This window comes from Podarcis raffonei, chromosome 15, assembly GCF_027172205.1.
Source record: "Podarcis raffonei isolate rPodRaf1 chromosome 15, rPodRaf1.pri, whole genome shotgun sequence".
Classification (NCBI taxonomy): Eukaryota; Metazoa; Chordata; class Lepidosauria; order Squamata; family Lacertidae; genus Podarcis; species Podarcis raffonei.
The window spans coordinates 1692355-1717987 of NC_070616.1; the positions used below are offsets into that span (position 1 = coordinate 1692355).

Below are 25633 nucleotides of genomic sequence, written 5' to 3' on the forward strand. Positions count from 1 at the left end.
AGACAGAGAGAGAGAGAGGTAAGCTGTAAAGTCAAGGGACCAGCAGCGGAGAGGAGAAGTGTGTCTCACCTACAAGCAGCAACAAGGAAAGACAGAGGCAGCAGAACCCTCAGCAGGTCTTCTGTGGCCTCCAGCAGTGGCAGGGACCAGCCAAGCTCACTTTGCCCAAGACCCACCCAACAGTCCTGGAGATCAGCAAGGCAGGACCACTGGAACCTAAGCATCACGAGACTCTAGGTGGAGCTGTCTCGCCAACCGGTTAAGAGTGTTGGACCAGGACCTGGTAGAGAACAGAGTTCAAATCCCCCACTCGATCGTGAAGCTCCCTGGTTGACCTTGGGGGTCAGTCACCGCCTCTCAGCCTAACCTACCTCATAGGGTTGTTGTGGGGATTGAAGAAGGAGGGGAAGAATGTCATATGCCACCTTAAACTCCTTGGAGAAAAAGGTGAGATATAAATGCAAATCAATAAATATTGGTCTGGACTAGGGGGGTGGGGAAATCTCAACCAACAGCTATATGGCCAGTGCTGGTGTCTGTAATGCCAATGCAACATTTAAAGCCAAGCAGGCAAAGTTATTACAAATATTTTTTACATTTCTATACCACCCTTCATTCGAGGATCACAGGGTGGTTTACCATATAAAAACACAAAATACATATCCTGTAGTAAAAACCAAAACAATATTCCCCCCACCACATAAACTTTTTAAAAGGCCATAGATTATTTAATTAGCCAAAGGCCTGGGAGGAGAAGAATGCTTTTATCTAGCACCTAAAAATGTGTAATGAAGGCAGTTAGTTGTTCAGTTTAGGATTTGGGGGCTAGTGGCCACAATCCTAAAGCCAGCCAGGTTCTGCCCCTCATTCTCCAGGGAGTGGAGTTTTTGAAATCAAAAGCTGGCAGCCCTAAGAGGCAGCTGCAGCCAGGAGATGGCTTTCCCCAGGTGGGCCAACACTGCAAGAGTACAAGCAGAAATGGACCATGCCACCTTAGCTGCTCATTAGAGCTTCTATAAGCCACCTGACCAATCCAGTGTCTGGCTTAGGAGAATATATACCCAGTTCTGGCCCTATACTTCAAACCTCCTCCTGCCAGCCCAGAGGCCATACTTTAGAGTGCTGAGAATCAGGCACCGTTTACCCAGGTGAGGTTGCATGGGGCAAAGGTACAACACTCTGATCACAAAAACCCTCTGAACACAAACATGAAAGCATTTGAATGCCAAAATCATGCACTCTATTATATTAGTAACACAGTGGCCTACATTTTCATACAAATCTACGTCAGTCAAGGTAGGTGTGTCCCAACATAAGTTAAGGAGGACACTTCAGACAGAACAGGAAAAAACTTTTCCCCAGAGAGAAATCTGGGAGGTGCCTACACATCTGTGCATCCAGAGGTGGGAAGATCTCAGAATGATCTGCAGTAATTCAGCAAAGATTTCTGACTCCCAAAGGTTTAGCAATAGAAGCAACGAAATAATTCCCACCCCGCTTTCCCAATGCCACCCAAAATGATAGGGCTGAAAATAATATCAGGGTAGCCTGGAAATGATTTTTGTTCAGAAGCGCTGTGAGTTGAGTTGAGCTGAGCTGAGTTGTGGTGGTACTCAAAAACAAATTGCTAGGCTAGGAGCTCTTTCGCACCTAGCTCCAGTTGGTGGATCACAGAGTCCTAGGAAAAGAAGGAAGTTGATCCCGCAAGCCTGAATTCTGCGCACCCCTACCCCATGTGGTAACAGACATCTGTGTGGTGAGCCTCTTTGGTCACCAGAGACTTTGCATAAATAAACACACATATTCACTGCACAACCACCACCACCCCAGGTTTCTCCCTGCCCCAGAACACAGGCCTTCAGCAAAGGCACAACAGCAACAGCAATGCACACAGGCAAAGGGGGCACTGCATGTACCTCCAGCTCAAGACACACCTGCTGGATGGTTTCCTCTCCAGGACTCAGGGGAGGCGGAGACTTCTCTGCTGGCTTTGCTGTTTGGGGCTTCTCCTTGGAAGGAGTCTAGATGACAGAGGTCATAACTGTATTTAAGGAACCCAGTGATGCATGCTTACACACACCCACACAAACCCCTTATGAGTCACGTGGATGCAATGAAGCTCAGGCTAGATTGAAGACAGGCATAACAAGTGGGATTTTTGTAATTTTCTTAGAGGTTCTATTTACAAAGAGGTGGTATATAAATTTTGTTAAACAAACAAAAAAATTAAGGAGTGGAGTCACTCTGGGCCCATCTTCACTGCACACATTTCATTCCAATGTTTATTCCAGGGTTAAATTTAGCAGGGGGTGTTGATGGTGGATCAGGCCGGTGGCCCATCTAGTCCAGCATCCTCTTCTCACAGTAGGAAACCGGCATTCCAGGTTTCAAGCGCTCTCGCCTCTTGTGGTTTCCAGCAATTGATATTAATGCCTTCAACTGTGGATGCAGAACACAGCCATGCTATGGCTTCTCCACTCCTGTCTCCTCAATGAATCTAAAAAGCACTACAGCTTTAAAATGCTGGAAGGCGCCACTTTTCAACCCAAATTTTGCAACCTGAATACTGATATTTATACACTCTGATATAATCTGCTTAGATTTCCCCTGAGGGGAAGAAACTATTAAAGACCCTCCATAGACAGCTTACAAACCCTGCTCAGCTGTCTTCCCGTTTTTGAATTTCCACCCAGAATCACCTGCCCGTGTTCAAGCTCATCTTTGCAGCTCTAAGAGACAGAAATGGGTTCCATGTGTGCTTGAAATGAAGGCGAGGAGCCTCACAGCTACTTGGCATGGTCAAAGAGGCACATGGGCTGTTAAGCACACCAATCAGAAGCTGCCCTAAGCACCAAAGCAGCTGCCTGATGGGGGCTACACAGAGTGGGGTAAAGAGAGAGAAGAACACACTCCCCGAGAGAAAGAAGAGCCTCACTGTGGCAGCACACTCCATGCATTGAGGACCCCCTCCAGACTCTGTGAGCCAAAGTTCATTACCCGCCCTGCCCAGGTGAAGAACACAAAGGCACTCTGCACATGCTCAGATGCTGGCCTCGTGCGCCCGCCAAGCTGCGGTGCTCATGCACTAGTACCTTATTCACAGTGGTGGCTTTCGGTACTGCCAGCTTCGCTGGAGCCGCAGGAGGCCCCTTTGGCGCCTGACTCCCCTTTGTGTCTGTGGCCTTCCCTTCCGCAAGAGGCGGGGTCTTTGTCTTCTCCGGGGGCTTCTTCTCTTCTTTCTTCTCTGGCAGCTTGGCACGGGGCCGGTGCTCTCTGGTCCTGCCTCTCGACATCAGGCTCTTGAGCCCCACCGAGAGGTCATCCTTGGGGGCTGCCTCCTTGGGCTCAGACTTCAAGGAAGAGGGGGGCCGAGGGGACGGAGAGAGCACCCTTGCTGGCCCTGGAGAGAGCACCCTTGCAGGTGGGGGCTGGACCTTTGCAGGAGGCTTCTCCTCCTTCTTGCTTGGCTCCGTGGACTTGACATCTCGTCCCGGCTCCTTGGAGCCCCCAGACTCCTCCCCTGGAAGCACTTTCCGCACCACCTTCCGCACCACCCTCACCACTCTCTTGCGGGAGAGGCCCTGGGCATCGTCAGCAGGTGGCTCGGGCTGAGTCAATGAGCCAGCTCCTTGGGACCCTTCCAGGCCGTTCATGGCTTGGCCGGGAGGGCAGGAATGCTGGGTGTCCCCGTTGAGCAGCGGCTCTGGGCTCTTCACCCTCCCAGGGGGCTCTGGGCTCTTCACCTTCCCCGGGGGCTCTGGGCTCTTCACCCTCCCAGGGCGTTCTGGGGGCTCTGGGCTGCGGGGGTTCCGGGGGTCCTCCTTTCCTGCACTCTGGACATCCAACTATAGTTGCAGATACATTAAGATGTTGTGAGGAGAGCAGGCCCCCAAACAATGCCATGGTAAGGCAGCAGCGACCAGCCAGGCGCTGTGCTGGAGGGACCAAGTCCAGCCCTTCCACTCCTCCTCCCCACTCAAGGGTTTGCATTCACACAATAAGGAAGAAGCAGCCTTCCTCAGATTTCCCAAGCAGAGAATCCAATGGGATCCCTGGTTCCTTCCCAACAGCAGGGTCAGCCCTGCCCACCCAGAGGGTTAGTTTGGCTTCTGACATGCAAAAAGGCCAGGAAAAGTTTGTGTGACTGGGGAGTGGAGTGGGCAGAAGAGAGTGCTAATCGCAACAAACAGCTGCAAATGAGCAACTGGCTGAGCTGGAGGAAGAGGGCACAGGTGGGGTTCTGGAAGCGAAACGAACATGCCGCCAAAAGGAACGGAAGAGGAGTCTACTGCAAACGGATTATACACAGCATAGTGGCTACAACCCAACTCATCTTTGCTTGTGTTAGCATCGCCTCTGGTATACAGAGGGCCCACTTATGTCCAAGCCACTCCTGCATTAAGAAAAACCCTGACTAACTATGCACAAAATTATATGGAAAAAATGGATGGACAGTACGTATGGAAGAGTCAAGCCCCTTCCTATGCTAGCTCTCCGAGTCTTTTTGCTCCAATCTCAGAGGTTTGGGGGAAGGCAGCAGGGGAAGGATAAAAGCTTGCACTTCCATAGCTCAGTGGTAGAGCATCTGCTTTGCATACGGAAGGTCCCAGGTTCAATCCCCAGCGGCATCTCTAGGCATCTAGAAGAGTTCTCTGCCTGAAACCCTGGAGAACTGCGGTCAGTCAGCATAGACCAACCTGCTTCTACCTTGGGTCACCGAGCTGTTGCTGGACTAGCTTCCTATGTTCTAGAGCAAGGTTTCCCAAACTTTGGTCTCCAGTTGGTTTTGGACTACAATCCCCATCATCCCTGACCACTGATAGCTGTCAATGTTTCCCTTTTCTTGTGAGGAATCCTATTCGGAATAAGGGAATTTACCTTAAAAAAAGGGAAATGTTGACAGCTATGCCACTGGCGCTGCTAGTAAGGGTGATGGGAGTTGTGGTCCAAAAACAGCTGGCGACCCAAGTTTGGGAAACCCTGTTCTAGAGGAAAGGTTACTTCCAAAGGGCATTCCCAGGAATGAGAAAATAACTGATTCCCCCCTCCCACATCCCTGCAGAGCCCTCTGCCCACAAGTCCTTTTCGTAAAGCATCCATCCACGCAGCTAAGACTTTGCAGACTCATCTCAACCCACAGTGTAGCGGCAGCACAGACCAAAGCTCTGCAGTGAGACTGGATGGAAACAAAAATACAAGGAATCAGCTTCCCAGGATAAACTCACCTTGGGGGTTGGGGGGGGAGGGGAAACCCTACCCTTCAGGCCCCAGCCTAAAAAGAGAAGTGGATCAGGAAAAGAGTGGCATTTTTTTAAAAAAAAAGCAGCGGGGAAGACGCCAGTCAAGGCTGTTCCCCTCCAGATGCCCTTCCTTAAAGAGATTTCTATCAAGCCAAAAAGCAGCCACTGCATCAATTCTGTACTCTCCTGAACAGTGCAGGTCTTGTCGTTCTTGGACGAGCTTCTGGCCTCTGCCGAGGGGGCGAGGGCAACACTCAGCAGCCCCAAGATGAGAAAGGAAAGCTGCAGCAGCAGCAGCAGAAGGGGAAGGCTGCCAGGGTACAGGATGAAGAGAAAGAGGGAGAGGGAAGACACCAGTAGGCAAAGCCGAGCAGCTGGCTCCTTGCTTTAGAACAAAGGAGGAAAGCAGGGCAGCTGAGCAAGGGGAAGCTTCTGGGTCTGTCTTCAGGAGCAGCTAAAGGAAGAGGAGGCGGCAAGCAGCATAGCTAATGGCCACTGGGCACCAGACCTAGGATGGATGGCCCAAGGCCAGGAGAAGATTCAACCACTAAAGCAAAAGGCTTGCTGGGGAGAGTGGAAGCAGGGGTGCTGCCGTCATTAAAAAGTTCCAGCTCGCCTTCTGAGCCATGGCTCGGCAAGAAAGGTGCCACTTTTGAACACTGAAATGAGAAGAGGTTATTGACCAGGGCAGAGAAAGACCTGAGGTAAGGAGGCTACGAGCAGGACTCCGCAAAATTCTACACCAATGGTAACCCAAATTCTGCAAAGCTAAGTGCCACGACCTGTGCAAAACGTGCAAGTTAAGCAAATGTGCATGGTTTGCTTTATTTATGCGCAATTTAATTCTGCATTTTTGCTGCTCTGAGTAATTAGTTCTGCTTCTGCTCCACGTCCTTAAATTGGAGCATCAACTGGGGGTGGGGGTAGGAATTGGACACTTAATTGAGTTCACAAGTCCCATCCTCACTCCCTTAATTTTAGGCAAACTGTTCCTTCCTGTTAGCCTTTTATAGATGGCAGCTAAGGGGGCCATCACAAAAGGGTTTGCTCTCTCCCCACACCAAACACTCTGTAATTTAAGTTCTATACCTTGAATATATTAAAACAAAAAACAACAATGCCAATGTTCTTAACAAGCAGAACAGGAGCATATTAGGAATGTATGAAGCTGCCATGTCAAATCATTGGTCCATCTAGCTCAGTATCGCATACACTGACTGGCAGCAGATCTCTTTGATTTGATTTGAGTTTTTACCGAAATGAGGCTGCATTTTAATGTTGTATTTTAATCTTGTTTTAAAGTTGTATTTTAATCAATTGTTTTTATACTTGGTGTTAGCTGCCCTGAGCCCGGTCTTGGCTGGGGAGGGCGGGGTATAAATAAAATTTATTATTAGTTTTCAGGCAGCCGACGCTCCTACCTGAAGATGCCAGGGATTGAACCTGGGACCTTCCATGTGCAAGGCAGTTGCTCTACCACTGAGCTGTGACCTTTCTGTGGCTCTTCATATATTCAGAACCCTGAATATAGATCAAAACAGATAAGCTCCTGAAACCATTTCCAATGGTTTGAACTGGGGGGCTCACAAAAGTTTTAGAGGTCTAGACGAGAAAGGGTCTGAGATACTTCTGCCCACCCACTCACATTTCCCCTAGCTATTCAAGGCCAAATGTGGATGGCACATATGTCAGGGATTCTTTAGCTGTAATTCCTACATTGCAGGGGGTTGGACTAGATGACCCTCGGGATCCCTTCCAGTTCTACAATTCTATGACTCTGTTATTCTATTCCTCCCTACCAGTTATCCTGGGCTGAGACATACCTGATAAGATACGAGCAGGCTGAAAAGCAACCAAAGGGTTCATCCTAGGGCCAGGAAAAATTAAGTTCAAATCTCTAATTCAGCCACAAAGCTCACAGGGTGGTTGTTGCGAACACAAAATGTGTGAATGGGGGAGAACCATGTACTACCCTGGCTTCCTTGTTAGGAAAAGCAGGATGCAAATGAAACACAAACTAATGAACTTCACCAGTAGCAGAGTGTTTAAACAGGGGTTCCTCCGGGCAGAGGCACTCAGCTACAAACAGAATAGCAGAGATGCTCTGGGCACCAAATAATCATAGTTGTGTGAAACTGAGGCCCAACCAAAATGAGCATTGAGGGAGCTGTTAAATTAATAACACAAATCAGGAGAAACCCAGCCACCAGCTGCGGTGATTGCGGGGGGGGGGGGGAGCTCAAGGAATAAAAAGACAGGAAAAAGCTGGGGGTGGGAGAGAAGCCTAAAGGGCCTGAGACCATCTACAAGCCTGTCCCAGAGGGGTAGGTTTCCAGCCCTGATGGCTCCTTCTTTGTCCTGCCACCATCCATTATCCTAGAACTAGGCCAGAGTTGTGCAAGGGGCACCTTCCCACAGCGATAGCTTTCAAACCGCACCAAGTGATCAGCCTAACAAAGACCCAGCTTAACACGCCAGGGGAGTGGTTCTCTGGGAACTGGCAGGTCCCACCACCCGAAGTGTATATGATTGGGCGCAGGGGAGGCAGAGAGAGGTAGGGATGGTGGCTTTGGAAATGGGCTCCATTAGGGGTCTCTCGTCAGCATCAACAAGGCCAGGCAGGAACCTGGAGGAGTCACTTGCTTTCTACATCCCGTGGGCTCAGAGGAAGTGTCCTTCTGCCCCATGGCTAGCACTACTACTTTGAGGTTTTTCCTGCCATTGAGCAGTATACAAGTTTTGTGAAATAAAAATAAATAAGACTGAAAATCTGCTGATCTTCACAGTGCTCATCAGACCCAGGACTCACCTTTTACCCTCCACATGCCACATGGGCACGGTTTTTCACCACGCATGTGCATGTTTCTCTTTCTCTGCAACTCTCTCCTACCCCACCACCCCACCCAAAAAATCCCTGTGCCCACAGAAGAAAATAAAAGAAAATAATGGCAACAGTGTTGGTGCAACCCGCTTTGCTTCCCAACTAAGAATGGAAGAATCTGTCAGCTTTGGTTTCTCTTTCTCGCAATCTTAAGTTCAGTTCACCACTTTTCTGTAACAGTTTGCAAGGTGCTTTTTTATTTTTAAAAGTCTTCGTGGAAATTCATTAGCGTTTCAGTGTAAACATCTCTCAATATACATGTTCATATTTAATTTTGCCTAATGCAAACATTTTTGCAAAGGCCCCTAACAAAATGCATTTGGTAAGTGGTGTTTTTGTTGTTGTTGTTGTTGTTAATCTTTTTTGGGGGGGGGCTGTTGCTGCTATATTAATTTTTGTATCTGTGTTTTGATTATATGGAAATTGTTCAGTGCAATTGTGTGTTTTTTGATGTTCTATTTACTGTTGGTGACTACTTTTGTAATGTTGTAATTATATATGTTTTCATGTTGTAAGCTGCCTTCAGCATGGTTTGAAAGGCAGCATACAAATAAAATGATGTCTGTCTGTGTGTAATCTATGCTCTCTCATAAGCATTTTTATACACATGCCTTGGCTGGAGAATTTCACTGCAAAATTCAGAGATGTGCAAATTTCAAAGGATTGCTGCATTTCCACTTGTGGTAATGTTTCAGATGAGGCAAATTTAGTTAAGTTCACCTTTAAATGAGAACTGAATCGAATTCCTTCCTCCCCATCCCAAGTCCCAACAAAAAACGTGAAGATAATCTGCCAGCCCCCTCTCGCACTTATAGCTCTAGGATCCCACAAAAAAAACACGGTGGGCCCTACAACACACCATGGAGACTGCACACAAGAAGGAGGGGCAAGACCCATGTCACACACAAATTTGTCCTGGCCTAGAAGTTAGCCCAAGCAAATACCACCATCCCCTCCAGTGCCCAAACCCAGACGGACTTACAGCCCCATCCTCTCTCTCGTTTTTTTTCGCTGCTAAAGGTTTGTCTTCATCCTTCACCTGAGGAAGTCAAATACAGATAAGGAAATATTTCATTCACGCCAGGACAAACAGTTGAAACGTGCACACACACACTTTTTCACTAGCACATTCCGGGCAGTCCATATCACAAGTACGATAGTAGCTTTTCACAAGCACTGACGTGGTCAGGATGCTCCCAGCAGACCTTGTGTTAGGCTGCTACTGGGCAGAAAGCCCATGCTGGAGAAAGGCTGTGTACAGACCCCCATCAACTCTGGATCCAGTAGACTCCCCCACTGGGTTGGGAAGCAGCAGACACCCACAACCTTACCCACAATTCCTATCTCTTCTGTGGTTTCTTATGAAATATGACATTGTGATGCAGGGGCTTTTTCTCTTTTTCACCAGGAAATATCTACTAATATTCTCAAATACATTTTAATGGATATTTTTACTAGTTTTATTGTAGTCTGTAGGTTGCATACCACCTCAATATATCTTATGAAAGAGTGGTGTATAAATATTTCAATAAATAAATCCCGCCCAATCAAAAAACAACAAGACCCAACTTTTATCTGAATTGAGAAAAAGAGCAGCCTTGCTATGTTCTAAGCCAGGAATGTGTTTACACTCAGCCCAAGTTGGTAAAAAGTTCATCTCTGCAGGACATAGAAGATGACAACACATATTCCATTAGGATCAAAGCAGGAGCAATGGTGGGTGGGGTGCCTCAAGAGTGAGGAGGCAACAGCAACTGGGAACCACCATGATCAAGAGAAACCTGGCACCACAATAATTACACACTTTTGCTATTTTCTCATCACCCACACCCTTACTCCCCAATCTAGCAACCTTGAAGCCCAGCGAACACAGAACAGCAAACTTGGAACAGAAACTCTGGCAGCAAGGCTGCAATGTGATACACTCCCACCAAACAGGTAGATAGGTTGGTAACACAACGACACAATGACGTATTACTCCAAACCTGGATTGTGAAGACATCACGGTAACCTGTCAGTCAAAAGTGCATTTTAACACCACTGTGTGCAGGGAGGTGCTGGTTCCATTGGCTCTCAAACCACAAAAGCCATGCATTGGTGCAAGGGGAGGAGGGGGCGGGAAGGAAGGAGGGGGGGACACACATTGTTACCGCAAACCTGGGCTTCTTGGGGGCTCCTCATTCCTTGTGGGACTCAAGCACTTGAAAGCTTAAAATGCTCAGAAAAAGAGCTATAAAATAGGTGTGGAGATATGAGTCAATAGATGGCAGGAACTATTATATTAAGAGCTCCACACTGAGGTCAAACCCAGGTTTACAGTAACAGCATTCATGATCACACAGTACTTTCAATATATCACCCTCTATCAACTGGTACCCTCCAGATGTTTTGGACTACAACTCCCATCAGCCCCAGCCAGCACAATGTAGTCCAAAACATCTCAAGGGCAGCGGGTTGGCAAAGGCTCCAATATACAGTGGAGTTAGTAGCACACAAGTTATTTCACAGGCAGATTATTCCACACAGTTGCTATGCAAAGGGCTTGGAGGGAGTGGCTGCCAGTTTGTTCAGTCCATTTGGAGTCTCTGAGAAATGGCAAGGAGGAGAGCAGATTCTCCCCAGGGACGTCTGCTCTTCACACAAGCCAAGAGGGGGCCTAGGACTGACCACTGGCATTCCTGCCACATTTCTAACATGACCTCTACTGCTCCAAAGCCAACTCCCTCCTATGCCAGGAACAAGCACAACCTGGTCCCCTTTTCAATGTGCTGCCGCGACTCATGTGCAAAGTGCCCCGTTTTAGGAGAGCGAGGGGGTGGGGAGGGAGAGAGAGGAGGCAGGGAAGGCCAAGAACCACAATAGCAAAGAGACTTCCCTTCTGCTCCCAGAATGCAAATCGTGATGAAAAGGCCATGGCTGCCACGCTGGAGAACCTAAACCCCTGACTGGGAGAGAAAAAGGTGGTAGAGGTTAAGAGTCTGCAGAATGGGGAGGGGGAGGGGGGAGCCCTCTGGGTCCCAGGCAAGACGGACCGAGGAACCACAACAAGGGGAAACCTGGGGCAAAGGATTCCTAAGTAATCATGTCTCCAAATTCCCATTCTCTTAACCTCGGGTGCAGAAAATGAAATGCTACTCACCCTCAATAATTTTTCAGGTAATTCCACCCCACCCAAAATAAGCATTTGCTTTACAGGCAGTGCAAGGCTGCAGCCTTGGGATAGTGACTGCAGCAGGCCCTTTTAAATGCAGTGACCTCCTACCTTCTTCCAGTGTAGAAAAACTTGATCTGACAACACTGCCTTAGCTCCTTGTGCCTTCCTTTCTGAACCAGCCTTTAATTAAGGCTCCTCCCCCACACACCCTTCACCTGTCATTATTAACCCATCACCAGTATTGTCCCCAGCTATAATTTTAGATGTCACTTCTTAGGGACTTCTGAGTTAACTGAACAGCACTTGAAATGCATCAAGATACAGGCTGTGTGGGTTATTCCTTTCTGCTTGTCTTAATTCTCCTTTTCGATAAAAGGAGAGGCAGCCTTCTTTGGCTAACTCAATCACATTTGCAAAAGGTTTGACAGCAGCTTGAGATTCACAGGCAGGTGCCTCTAAGAGCAACTGGTGCAACCAGAATCCTCCATGCAGGTGTTGGAGCCTTTGCAAGGGGGCACAGTAGTAGAAGGGAGAGCATATCAACCTCTTAACAGGTGAGCTTTGTGGATCCTATAACTGTTTCATGAGCTGGAAGTCCAGGATCAAAATTGAAACAACTGGCTGAGCCCACACAATGTGACCTGGGTTCCTTTATTACAGACAGGGAAGCACAAACTTGTAAATGTAAGGAAGTGGCAACCTCAGCCTTCACACAAGCTGTCATGTCTCAGAAACCACCCAGGCTACAACTCCAGCAGCGTTGAATCTCCTTTTTCACTGAAGGGAGAAGGGATTTGCTACAGATCTAAAGCTGTCTTAGGGGAGCCAAGAGTGAGGTCTTCTCACTGCAGTTGCCCCAAAGGCTTAGCAGACAGGTACCAAGGCTCCTAAGACATTTGTGCAAGGGATGGATACAAATGGGGCACAATCACTCACTCTCTGGTTATACAGCATCACCAGCGCCCAAGGCTTATGACAGACACGAAAGGAAACCTGCTCTCACAATACCACATACCTGATGGACTCATTGCCACAGAAGGCCAGGACAGTTGCCAAGGGATAATATAATTTTATAAATGGAATTATCAACATGGGTAGGGCACACATCCCCTCCTCTGAGGCCAGTGTGGAGGCAGAGGCTACTAGGGTGGGTGGGGGTTGCAATCTAGTAAAAAATGATGATATTCAGACTAGTCACTTTTGTAAGACTATTTACAATGTTTATTTAATCAATCAGAAAACATTTATATCCCGCTTTCTGCCTCAATATGAGACACTCAGAAGAAGTTCACAATCAAATGCAATTAAATAACTAACCCTGGGCAGACCAAGCACTGAGCAGGACATCAGTCAAACAAGCCAGTCTGTTCCCAAGTCAAGTTACTAGATGAGAATTGCTGGAACAGCCTCTCCTCTATTCCACTGGGAGGACGCATGGCTTGGCTTCTCCATCCATTAATGGGGCAGCTTGGGCTATGGAGGAATCCCTGTGCTAAAGTTCATTTTATGGACTTCTCTCTCCACTACCTTGCAAACGTACTGGGCGGCCTGACTCGAACTAATGGGTTTTGGGACGGTGAGCAGGACAAGGCCCCCAGGAACAAAGGCCACCGCCACCAGCTTAGCATGTACAAAGGCCCAGATCACACTGCAAGTAAAGAAGCCATTCCCTCTCCACAGGAGAGTGAGAACTACAGAAAAGCAACAAGGAAACCAGCTCCTGGCATATCACCCCCAGCTCCTGAAACCCAGAGACGGGAGGGGGAGTGCTTACTTTGATGTATAATGTAAGAAGAGTTTGAGGGAGTTGGGGATGTTTGGCCTGGAAAAAGGAGAGTGAGAGCAGATAGGATAGCCATCTTCAAATATCAAAAGGGCTGTCACATGGATGATGAAGAAAGCTCCAGGAGGAAACTTGAATCCATTGGTTTGTAGGACACGAACCAATGGATTCAAGTTAGGAATAACTTTCCGATGGTAAGAGCTGTTCTACGGACTTCCTCAGAAGGCGACTGATTCTCCTTCCTTGGAGGTTTTTTAGCAGAGTTTAGATGGGCATCTGTCATGGATGCTTTGGTTGAGATTCCTGCATTGCAGGAAGTTGGACTAGATGATCCTCAGGGTCCGCATCCTGCTCTCAAAGTGGCCAGTCAGGTGCCCCAAAGGGAAGCCTGCAAGGAGGACCTGAGCACAACAGCAACTCTCCCTTTCTGTGGTTTCCAGCAAGTGGCATTCAAAGGTCTGCTGCCTCTGACAGTGGAGGGAAAACACAGCCATCAGGGTTGGGACCCCATGATAACCTTATCCTCCATTAACGTGTCTTTTAAAACCATCCAAGTTGGCGGCCATAACTGTATCTTGCGGGAGAGAATTCCATAGTTTAACTAAGCAAAGGGTAAGGAAGCCCTTTATTTTGTCTATCCTGAATCCTCCAACGTTCAGTTTCCTTGGATGTCCCCAAGTTCTACTGTTATGAGAGAGAGACAGAAATTGTTCCCTATCCACATTCTCCATACCATGCATAATTTCATACACCTTGATCAAATTGCCTCTTATTTGCATTTTCTTACCTACTGCATGCTGTCATTTGCACCTCACTTCCAGACAGAGAGAGGCCTTTGCTCAGCAGTTATTCTGAGATGCTGACTCTGTGTCAGGTGCCTGCAGCTGGCTGGCTGGTTGGCTGAATAACCCAGCCTTTGCTTAAATGGCCTTGATGACAAGTCAGACTCTGGCTTACCTCGCCCCTATCATTTGGCATTGAACACAACCTATCCAAGGGGGTAATGGAAAGATGGGAGCAAAGCTTTCCATGAGCCCTCAAGTAAAGTAAAGCACTGAATCTCCCACATTCTGACTTCACCAGACTCTCTGCCCGGCCATTTTCAACTTTTTCTCAGTGACTCATAAGGGCAAGAAACCTACCTAAAAAAACAATTTAAAAGGAAGCTGCAATTCTCAAGGCTACAGAATTCCACACTGAGGGATCATAGGGCATGACTGTGGAAGGGCAGCATGCACACAGCTCTGTCTATTACTACGAACAGCAGCTCAAGGCACACTAATCACTCTCCAGGAAAAGCACCACAACACTCACATTGAGACGTAACTGTCTCATCCAGTCTACACTCAGTCTCGTCTTCCACTCAAGAGGAGCCAGAGGCTGAGCCCTAATCAGCACAACAGACCCTCTAGGGAAGTACCCAAACGGTCACTCCAGGCCTTTGCAAGAGACGAGTCCCACCGGGGCAGGGAGGGGTGGGGACGAGAAATGAAATCAGTTTAGAGCCTTTACTAGAAGTTATAAGCGAGTTGAGGTTAGACTCTCCCAGGCTGGTTAGCTTTCCCACCACTACCGGTAAATCACACTCCCCACACAACATATAGAGCAATGGAACTGGCCAAAAGGGAAACCTGGGGGGCCCTCACACCTCCAGACTTGCCACACTGAATACTTGCTAGGGATTTTTTTAGGGGGACAAAGGGAGAGAGTGGCAGAAACCAAGTCACTCCCCAGTACAGTATCAATGACTGGGAAACCTCAGCAGAGCATGTCTCCAGCCCCCTGCTCAGAAGCAACTATAAATAGGGTAACAATGGAGGCCTGCTTTGTAGATTTGGAAGAGCCAAAGTAAAGCCCGCCCACCCCCTCCCTTAAAAACACCAGCCCCCTCTCTTCCAAATTTCCATCACCATAAAGCAAGGCACATAATGAGGAAGAGGAGGGTTGCCACCTTACCGAAAATTGGGGGAGGCCGGAGGCCCAGTGAGAGAGGCAGCAGCAGTGCGGGCGCCCTGGCAGGGCTTCCGTTGGAAAAGACTGAGCGAAACGCGATAGGTAAGCCAAGTGTCACTTCCCAAGCGCAACGGCCAGAGGCAGAGGGACAGCTGAGCTGATACTGTCTGCCTAAAAATAGCCAAGAATGCGAGGCAGGCCTGGGAGAAAGGGGGGCAGTGGTGGTGGTAGAAGCTGGCTTGCTGGTGTCCAGCTGCCCCTTGGTCTCTGCCTTGAACAAGCAGGGCTTTTGCAGTCTCTCATGGGCGAAGCCACATTTGGCAAGGGAGGGGGGGAGGAAGGAGAGAGGAGAAGCAGCCTCATCCTATACCAGGGAGAGGAAGTGATGTGGGTGTCTGGCACATGAACCGTTAGTGCTCCTGCACGGCAGGAAACCAGCGCTCAGAAGGTCTCCTCCTCATCTGGTGGGTGTGCTGTGTGCGAGGCCAAAGAGAACTGCACAAACTTCAGGTGGAGAAGAACCACAACCAATCAAGCAACCTCCACCAGAAAGACAAAAGGAGAGTTGGTTAATAACCAGAGACAGCCATCGTAGGTACATTACTTGCACTGTGCTTGCCACTAGGAGAGGGCGTGTCGGTCTGTTTCCATACTCTGTCAGTTTCAAAAGTGTTCATTTTGCAAGCCTGTTCTGTGGCATTTTCACAATAATCTTAGCATAACAAAAAAAAAAAAATCCACATGGAAATTCATGTTTTCTCACAAAACCCAAGCTTCAAAACCATTTTTCTTTCAAAGTAAGAACATAAGCACAGCTCTCCTGGATGAGGCCAGTGGGCTATCTAAGTTTAGCATCCTGTTCTCACAGTGGTCAACCATATGCCACAATGGGAAGTCCACAAACAGGACCCAAACTCAACAGCCCCATTGCCACATGTATTCTGGTATTTGTGGGGCATACTGCCTCTGAGGAGAACACAGCCATCATGGTTAGTAGGCACTGATAGCATTATCCTCTGCTACTATTTGTCTAACCCTCTTTTAAAGCCATCTAGGTTGGTGGCCACCACTGCCTCCTGAGGAAGCAAGTTCCAAACTTTATGTGTTGCATGAAGAAGTACTTTATTTTAACTGTCTTTTTTTTATAATATTTTTATTAAACAATTTTTATATTCATACAAACAAAACATACATAAACAAACAGAAGACAAAAACAAGACAAAAAACAAGTACCATTTCATGTCCTAATTTCTTAAACCTTTCTTCTTCGACTTCCTCATGCCTCCCGTTTCTGTATTCCAAATTCTAATCAATTGTTCAGCAAATCTTCCCTTATTTTGCTATAAATTTAAGCTAATCATCCTTATTCTCCTTGTCTTAACCATTACTAATAGTAACCATTTACTTTAGTCCAACATCATTCTAGCTGCCATTAATTTTGTAATATTTCTTTAAATAGTCCTTAAACTTTTTCCATTCTTCTTCCGCCGCTTCTTTTCCCTGGTTTCGGATTCTGCTCGTCATTTCTGCCAAGCCCATGTAGTCCATCACCTTCATCTGCCATTCTTCCAGTGTGGGTAGATCCTGTGTCTTCCAGTACTTTGCAATGAGTATTCTAGCTGCTGTTGTGGCGTACATAAAAAAAGTTATATCTGTCTTTAACACCCCTTGGCCGACAATACCCAAGAGAAAGGCCTCTGGTTTCTTGGTGAAAGTATATTTAAATACCTTTTTAAGTTCATTATAGATCATTTCCCAGAATGCCTTAATCTTCGGGCACGTCCACCAAAGGTGAAAGAATGTACCTTCCTTTTCTTTACATTTCCAACATTTATTGTCAGGCAAATGGTAAATCTTTGCAAGCTTGACTGGGGTTATGTACCACCTATAGATCATTTTCATAATATTTTCTCTTAAGGCATTACATGCCGTAAATTTCATCCCGGTGGTCCACAACTTTTCCCAATCAGCAAACAAAATATTATGACCAATGTCCTGAGCCCATTTAATCATAGCTGATTTAACCGTTTCATCTTGTGTATTCCATTTCAGCAGCAGATTATACATTTTTGACAAGTTCTTAGTACTGGATTCTAACAATTCAGTCTCTAATTTTGATTTTTCCACCTGGAAGCCAATTTTACTGTCCAATTTAAACACTTCGTTTATTTGATGATAATGCAACCAATCTCTCACCTTCCCTTTTAATTTCTCAAAACTCTGCAATCTCAACTGTCTTGAATCTTCCAACATTCGGCTCCATTGGATGTTCACAAAGGATAGTGTTACGAAAGCAGAAGAAAATGTTTTATCTATCCACTTTCTCCACACCATTATGATATCATAGCTGAAAACTCCATCACAAAATTCAGAAAATTGAGAAATCTGAACGATAGTCAAGTTCTGATTGGTACAGTCAGTTCATAGCACACGCACGCACACACACACACACACACACACACGTAATTCACATATCATACTTTTCAGAGTTTATTTCTGAATTAAATGTTTAGGAATGAAATCCTTCCTCCTGCACTGCTTAGCTACCCCAATATTATAGTATTCCCTAAATTTCATATGCATGGGGTTAAGCTTCCTTTCAGTGGGACGCAAACAGAGCCACACATAGCAAAATGGGGGGGGGGAATAGCCCTTGGTTTGCACCCTGCAGATTGAAGGAGAACCCAATAAATGCAGAGAGGGAACTACCATGCCACTTGCCTCTGGGCAATAATTAGGAGTACTCTTCCATTCAGCAACCCCAATATAGTTGTATTCTCAATATTTCATATGCATGTGGTTATGTTTCCTTCCACCATGTGGGGGCTCTTGATCATGAGCATTTCTTTACATTCTACGTAGTTGTTGGGGAAAGACAGCCTTTCGTTTGCACCCTGTGGGTTGAAGAAGACCATAATATTCAGAGAGGCAACAATCACACCACTTGCCTCCAGACAACCATTTCCAAGCCCTGCTTGAACTGTCAATGCATCAAGGAGGGAAGAAGAAAAGAGCCAGGGAAGAGACTGCCAAAGATGTTTTAATCACACAAGATTCAGCCTTAAAGCAAGGGGTTAGACTAGGTGACACGCTGGCTGAAACTTTTATAGAACAGTAGGTGCTGCTACAAAGCTACGCATGGCCATTTCCATGGCAACCAACACAGCAGAGCCAGAAATAGGAACAAAATCAAGGGATTCCTCCCACTTGACTGGGGAGGAGGGAAGCGGGGCGTGTTTTGAAAGACATGGCACACGCCAAAAAGGTGGACTCACAATGGTCTTCCCTATGGCACTCCCTGGGAGCATCAAAAGGCAATGTTGATGCATAAGTCGCATAGCCTGGATATGGCAGGGGGAAACAGAGGGGGAGAGCCCTGTGAGCTCCTACTTCCCACTCAAGGCAGGTTCTGTTGAGCAGACATACGAGCCAAGCTCAACAGCACCATCCCGTCATGGATGCTTTAGCAGAGATTCCTGCATTGCAGGAGGCAGGTCTAGAATACCCTGAGGGTCCCTTCCAGCTGTACAATTCTATGATTAGGATTTGATTGGTGCCGAAAAGAATTTCCTTTGGTGGGATTCAAGAACGTTAAGAAAAGCCCTGCCAGATCAGACCAGGGGTCCAGCTACTCCGCCATCTTGCTTCCCATAGTGGCCACAAGCAGGACATGAGGGCCAGAAGGGGCTGATATTCAGAGGAATGCAGCCCCTGATCCTGAACACAGAAGTCAAGCATTATGGCTAGTAGCCACAGGTAAGTTTTGTCCTCCATCAACCTGACTTGGCGAGTGAGGATTTGTAGAAGGCAGCAATACTGGAGGATAAGGCTATCAATGGCTACTAGCCACAAAGTCTACGTTCTGCCTCCAGTGTAGGAGGCAGTAAATGCCTCTTAATATCAGCTGCTGGGAATCACAAGAGTTCCTGAGGCACTCACCTCCTGCTTGCCATTGGGGCATCTGGCTGGCCACTGGGAGAAAAGGATGTTGGAAGACGTGGTCTGATCCAGCAGCCAGGCTCTTCTGATGTTCTTATAAATGAATGGGGGGAGGATCTGCTATATGTTCTTAAAGCCTTTCTTATATGAACTGCTGCTGCTGCTGCTGCTGCTGCTGCTGCTGCTGCTGCTGCTGCTGCTGCTGCTGCTATTAAAAAAAGAGAAAACAAATTCTCCTGGGGATATTAACCAGGCTAGTTAAATGGAACCTCCACTTTCAGGGGCAGTACACCTTTGAGTACAGGCAACAAAGGGGGGCTCTTTTGCCTTCACAGCTTGTTTCTGAGCTTCCCATGTGGGGCACCTGGTCAACTGCTGAACCAGAGGGACTTTTGGGTAGATCAGGAAGGTGTATCTTTTAACATTCTGAAATTTTCACTTCATTTGCTAGCACTCCCTCTCCCTCTCTTCTTTCAGACAATAACTAGACAGGCTTCCCCATATTGTGGCCACTGCCCGCCCCCCACCCACGCGTCTCTACAAGAGGCCTGTATAAAGTCACATTACTCTTGGCAGGGAGAACCCCTCCACTCCAAGAGCTCTGCGCGTGCTAACTGCTGACAGAACGTGCTATAAATAGGCCCTCCGAAATCGAGGAAGGATGTCGGGGCCGAGGGGCTGAGGGGGGCAGGAGGGAAAGAGAGAAGAAAGAGTCATTCAGCAGTTCAGCTTGCTGCTCTCATGTCTTCTCGAAGCCAAGCTAAAGCACCTTCCTCCCCACACCCCAACCTGCAGAAACAAAGTGCCAGGGAGACAGAGCCACCCTTAAGTGCATAACATCAGGCTAGGAAAGCTGCTAGAAAGCAAAGGGGCATACAGAAGCATTGCTTCACTGCCTGAGGGAAGCCCTAAATTAAGGGGGAGGCATCTTTCCACCAGCCCACCCCTTGACTGGGCAAATGGCTGGCTAACTGATGGCAAATCAGGCTGCTGAAGTACCACCAAGGTACTTGCACCCCCTTTTTCAAACACTGCTTTAGGAACCCTCCTCTTAACTGTAATTCGTGCATTGCAGGGGGTTGGACTAGATGACCCTCTGGATCCCTTCAAAGTTGACAATTCTACGGTTCCTGCTTGATTTTATTTATTAAATGTGTATATTGCCCTTCATCTGAAGATCACAGTGCAGTTCACAACACAAAAGTACAAAACGAGAACACAAAATACATAATAAAAGCAAACCGATTACCATCACAACCACACCCACGGAATGTGGAGCAGTGGCTTAACAAATTCATCTCTCACTTACATGAGACCAGGAAAAAACTTGCTATATGCTGCTGCCACCTTGTGGAGACAGAAAGAGAAGAGGAATCTTAAACAGAAACATTTGAACAGGCAAAAGGAGTCTGGTACATCTTGTGGGTTAAGGGTTCAAAAAAACAGTGTAGAAGCCATAAATGCAGCTTTCTGGGGAATCACAGGAAGTAGCAAGAGCAAAGAGTCATCAGTTCCTCACTGTACAACAGGGATAGGGGGTGCATCACACCCCAGGAGTTGCTGGAATCCAACTCCCATCAGCTTCAGCATGACCAGTTGTCTGGGATGATGAGAGTCATAGACCAGCAACCTCTAGGAACATAAGAAGAGCCCTGCTGGATCAGGCCAGTGGCCCATTTCGTCCCATTTTCAAAATGGGCAACCAGAAGCCCAATGGGAAGTCTGCAAGCAGGGTCCAAGTGCAACAACAACTCTCCCCTCCTGATGTTTCCAGAAACTGGTGTTCAGAAGCATACATTCAGAACCATGGAGGCAGAGCATAGCCACCTTGGCTAGTAGCCGCTGAAGCCTCACACTCAATGAAATTGTCCAATCTTCTCTTAAAGATATCTGAGGAGCCACACGTGTCCCCATTCTTCCTGTACAACCAAAAGGACCTGCCTATTCAATCCAATCACAGACAACATTAATAAGCTCAAGCAAGAACAAGCCTTTTGGCTGTGCACATAGCCTATTTGCTCCAGAAAGCCAGAAATCCTTTTGTTAACTACAGTTGCCTGTTTTGTCCAAACCAGGAAATGATGGTTAACAGTTTGGGAACAAGGCAAGATGCAAATCCATGGAGATACGATTGTCCAAACATAGTCTGTGAACCTGCTTTTGCAGGTTGGCCCTTAGAAGCGGAGAAACAGGTTTTGGTCATGAATCCAGACGACCTCATTAACCCAGTGTGATGTAGCAGTGTGTTGCATTCAGAGGAGGAGCTCGGGATTCAAATCCTTGCTTAGCCATGAAGTTTACTTGGTAGAACTGAACAAGCTTCTCACTCAAAAACAATGGGGGAAACTATCATAGCTCAGTGGTATCTGCTCTGCATGCAGCAGGTCCCAGGCTCCAACCCCAACGGCGTCTCCAGGCAGGCCTGCGAGAGACTTCTCTGAAAACCTGGAGAGCCACTGCCAGTCAGTGTAGACAATACTGAGCTAGGTCGACCAATGGCCTGACAGCATAAGACAACTTCCAAAGAGTTGTGATGGGGACGGAACAGGATGGCCCTGGATGTACCAACCTCTGCTACCTTAAAGGTTAAAGAAAGCCTCCTTTTAAATCCCCTCCAAGCACCACGAATAGGCCACAAGGGGATGCCAGGGGGAGAATGAAGAGGGGAAAAGAGGTGGGGGTACTTAAGTTGTGGTGCTGAACTGCAGGGGAGCTCAGCTCCACTGAAAGCTGGCCACTCCAAGTTTTCATTGCCCCCAAGGAATCCAGCTCTGACGTAACCTATTTCTGACATAGCCTTTTTCTTGGCTTCCTGTGACCCTCCACTCCTTCCAGTTGAAGCACATCTTGACATTGTCATCCTGAGCACAAGCACTTCCAAAGCCCTGATCCCTGGAAAGGAGAAGGGGGGGTTGGGGGGGCAGGGGAGAACTAATCATCAGATACTAAGAACATGTCTGGCTCCAGAGTGTCTCCCCAAAGCCAGCAGCCCAGGGACTCATCATCATAATCAAACTTTCCTGTTTGTCTCACATTCCAGCCTAAAATTGTTGATCTATAGAGGAAATGGTACACAGCAAGATCCAAGAAGAGGACAGCCTCCTGCTTCCTGCTCTCCTGCTGCGGATTCACTCCACAAACACAGGCTCTTTGAGGAGCCTCTGGGGAGTGGACTGGAGTCAGAGAAGAGGAGACAGATCCGCTCTGCTCCACCCAGGCCAAATGCCAAGGGCTGACACCACAGGGAGAAAGATATTCGGGAAAGGCAATCTTAGGCGTCATACGTTCCATACATTTAAAGCACATTTGAAGAAAACACACACACAAACACACACATTCCTGGGAACTGTGGTTTACCCCTTGTGGAGCTACAATTCCCAGCACTCAAAGGATGGCCAGCAGGCTCCAGCCCTGGCACAAATTACCGTATTTTTCGCTCTATAAGACGCACTAGACCACAAGACGCACCTAGTTTTTAGAGGAGGAAACAAGAAAAAAAATATTCTGAATCTCAGAAGCCAGAACAGCAAGAGGGATTGCTGCACAGTGAAAGCAGCAATCCCTCTTGCTGTTCTGGCTTCTGGGATAGCTGCACAGCCTGCATTCGCTCCATAAGACGCACACACATTTCCCGCTTACTTTTTAGGAGGGGAAAAGTGAGTCTTATAGAGCAAAAAATACGGTAAGTTTATCTCCACGCCAGGGAACCCAAGAACTGGAATCTCAAAAGCCTGGCAGGCTGATGTAAGATCAGTCTCCTTTGGTCTTCCTTTCCCAAACCTACGTGGGATCAGGCAGGACGACATGAGGGACAAAGCCTACTTGGTAGTGGCTCCAAAATTATGGAACACCCTCCCAGTGGAGACCTGTTGGCCTCCTGATCTCTCCCCCTCTTCAGTGGGCCCCTTTGACTGGGAATAGGCAGCTAAAAAAAACCCCAGCCCACAGCCACCAAGAGTAGAAATATCCAAGAAAAAAATGTTTGAAAATTGAACAACTTCACTCAAGCAACCAGAAGTTGATGTGACCAGGAGATGCCCAAATCAAAAGTTTGGGGGCGGGAGCGCGGTTGCTTAGTGTGTCCCCCCCTCCAAGCCTGATAGGTTTCTGGCAGAACCAGTACAAGCTCCTTGGGCTGCAGGCCACAGCAGCTACTGTGCTGGATACATTAGCAATTTTTCTGCCCAAAAAACCCTCCTCGTATCCTGCGAAGGAGAGGAGTGATCTGCCTTTGCGAAGGAGGAGAAGCTTCTATCACCAGCCAAGAAAGGAGACCTGGAGGCAGCCTTGAAACAGCACCAGGCGCTGCCTGCAAAGAACCATCTGTCCAGCAAAGAAGCTCAAAGGAGCAAGCTGCCGGGTCAGTGAGAAAGAGCACTATTCCAGCCCGCCCATAAAGATGAGACCTTCTTGATCTTGCACGGTGGAAACAGTCACAGAAACGATCCCCTTTCTGAGAACTTTTCAACATTCCTCACCACCTTCAGGTAGCTTCATCCTCCTCCTAGGTAACAGGAGTGCAAGGATCCCATGCTCAAAGCACCTCCAGAACATGCAGACAATAATAATTAGCTGTGTGTGGAAACAGATGCAAGGACCTTAGGGAGAGCTCATTACATGGTCAATTACCACAAGCAACGATTTTGTCACCTGGCAGCCACTCTTTCCTTGTCTTACCTGCTTGCTTCAAGAGGAGCAGGTGTGGCTATAAAACAGAAGGTGGAGATGAGGGCGGACTACATCTCCCAGCATGCCCCGAGCCTCCCAGACTGCACAGCATGCTCAGATCTACCGCTCTGAACTGCAGTTCTTACAACTGCAGCCACTTTCCTGTGACTGTTTAGAGAGCTGCGGGGGACCAAGAGCTCAATAGAAAAACAGCTCAGTTGATTTTTGAGACAGAGAAAGAGGCAAGGTCAGTTGAGGCAGGATCAATCTCCCAACCCCCACTCGCACACAGTCACAACAACCACACATAATGGAAAATTTAGACAGTTCTCGCATCAGGGAGCACATCAGGCAGATGGCACTTGCCTGCCATGTACTTGCTACTGAAAGAAAAAAATAGCCCAGACAATCTAATTCCCCAGAAGGTGATTTGTAAGGACAGCATCTGCCAGGGAAAAGGGATGAAAGCCCCTTTCCAACGCCAGAAGTGGCACACCACTCGCCCCTCCATGCAGCCAAAGCAGCCCACCCTCCCCTCAAATTCATCAGAGGAACACTTTTGCTTCTGTGCTACTGTACACATACGGCCACTGAGGTGGAGGTCAAATTGCTATTGCTCTTCTCCTTTTGCACCACTCACCCACCCACCCTCTCCAAGACAAGGAAAAACAGTAAATACACTATATTCCCTGCCAGGAGCTGCTTCTGAGAAAAAGAGGACTCTGCCCAAGGTCCACACCATATACAGTACATGCAAAAGCTTTAAACTACTGGGAATAGCCATTTTCAAGATCATTGAAAGCAGCCCAGTAAAGGTTCCACTTCTCGCTGCGAAGTCTGGCCAAAACAGGTTTTGAAACTGAATCACAGATAAAGCAAATATTCAGTAAAAGACCCCCGAAACAAATTTATAGAAAGGTGGTGCATGTCTATACAATTCTGGAACAATAAGAGTAGCGGACAATATGTTTTCTTGTAATTTATTCACATTAATTTAAATTTCTGTCAAATTTCTGCTCTTTTCCCTCTTTTCCCCTAATATTACTGTTCTATTCCTCATTTTTATTTCTTAATTCTCTTAATTTTACTACTGTATATCAACATGAAGTTGTGTGTATGAGAAACTCTCTTATCTCCTAGGAACAAAGCCATGTGCAAAAGAACCTTCCTATCCTTCAATGCAGGATGAGGGGGGCTTGGCCTAATTTCCCATTGCAGCAGAGACAGACAGGAGGACCCTCCAGATCAGAGTTTTTTTACAGGTGTTTTCTACAAGGTGTCATTGACACAACAATAGTGCGTTAGTGGTGGATTTATACTGGATCAACCTCAAGCCATTTTGCTTTCTTAGTTCTTCTGCAACACTTCCCCAGTGTTACCACATTACTGCGGCATGTCCACACTGAAAGTACATGGCTTCCCTCAAAGCAACCTTGTGGTCTGTAGCTTATCCCTCACAGAGCGACTTCTGGTCAAGTGAGAAGCAGTATGTTCCAGTAGGAAGCACACAACAGCAACACCCACAAACACACTCATTCACAATTATCATGTCCCTCCCTTATTGCATCCTACCAGCAGGCAGGGGCAACGGGCAGTAAGGGGTTAAGGCTACCTACATACCAAACATTTAAAGCACATGGCACCACCCAAAGAAGCCCAGGAACTGTAGTTTGTTAAAGGTGCTGGGAATTGTAGCTCTTGTGTGCAGCTAAGCGGCAGTTCCCAGGATTCTTTTGGGGAAAGTTCTGTGACTTAAATGTACAGTGTGGGCACAAAACCTCCAGCACAGCTAATGATGTCAAGAAGTAGACAAGGCATCGGCCGGGAAGCAGAGAGGCATGGAAATAACAGGGCCAGCCTTTAGGGGAGCCCGTGAACATAAGCTTTCTGCCGGTGAGTCAGCCAGCCGCTGTGCTTAGCCTGCTGGCTAGCAGTGACCCTCCAAGCTTTCAGGCAGAGAAGGGGCTCTGTGCCAACCCAAGATCTCCTGGGATGCAAAAGTACGTGCTCTATCA

General features: G+C 47.4%; 1 protein-coding gene across 7 annotated transcripts in view; it reads right to left on the bottom strand.

Annotated features, from left to right (window-relative positions):
• The window catches only part of MYO18A (myosin XVIIIA), a 147303-nt gene that overhangs the window by 91831 nt on the left and 29839 nt on the right, over positions 1 to 25633 (bottom strand). Inside the window, exons 1-4 of one of the 7 annotated variants that reach the window (XM_053366743.1) lie at positions 15015 to 15070; positions 9104 to 9160; positions 3093 to 3845; positions 1935 to 2021 (exon numbers count right to left, since the gene is read on the bottom strand). The exons of 5 other annotated variants lie outside the window; for them this stretch is intronic. In XM_053366743.1, coding sequence (XP_053222718.1) covers positions 1935 to 2021; positions 3093 to 3653 — 648 coding nt within the window. In that variant the 5' untranslated portion in view covers positions 3654 to 3845; positions 9104 to 9160; positions 15015 to 15070. Of the gene's footprint in view, positions 1 to 1934; positions 2022 to 3092; positions 3846 to 9103; positions 9161 to 15014; positions 15113 to 25633 lie in introns of those variants that run through there. One more of the 7 variants, XM_053366745.1, reaches the window with a different exon arrangement.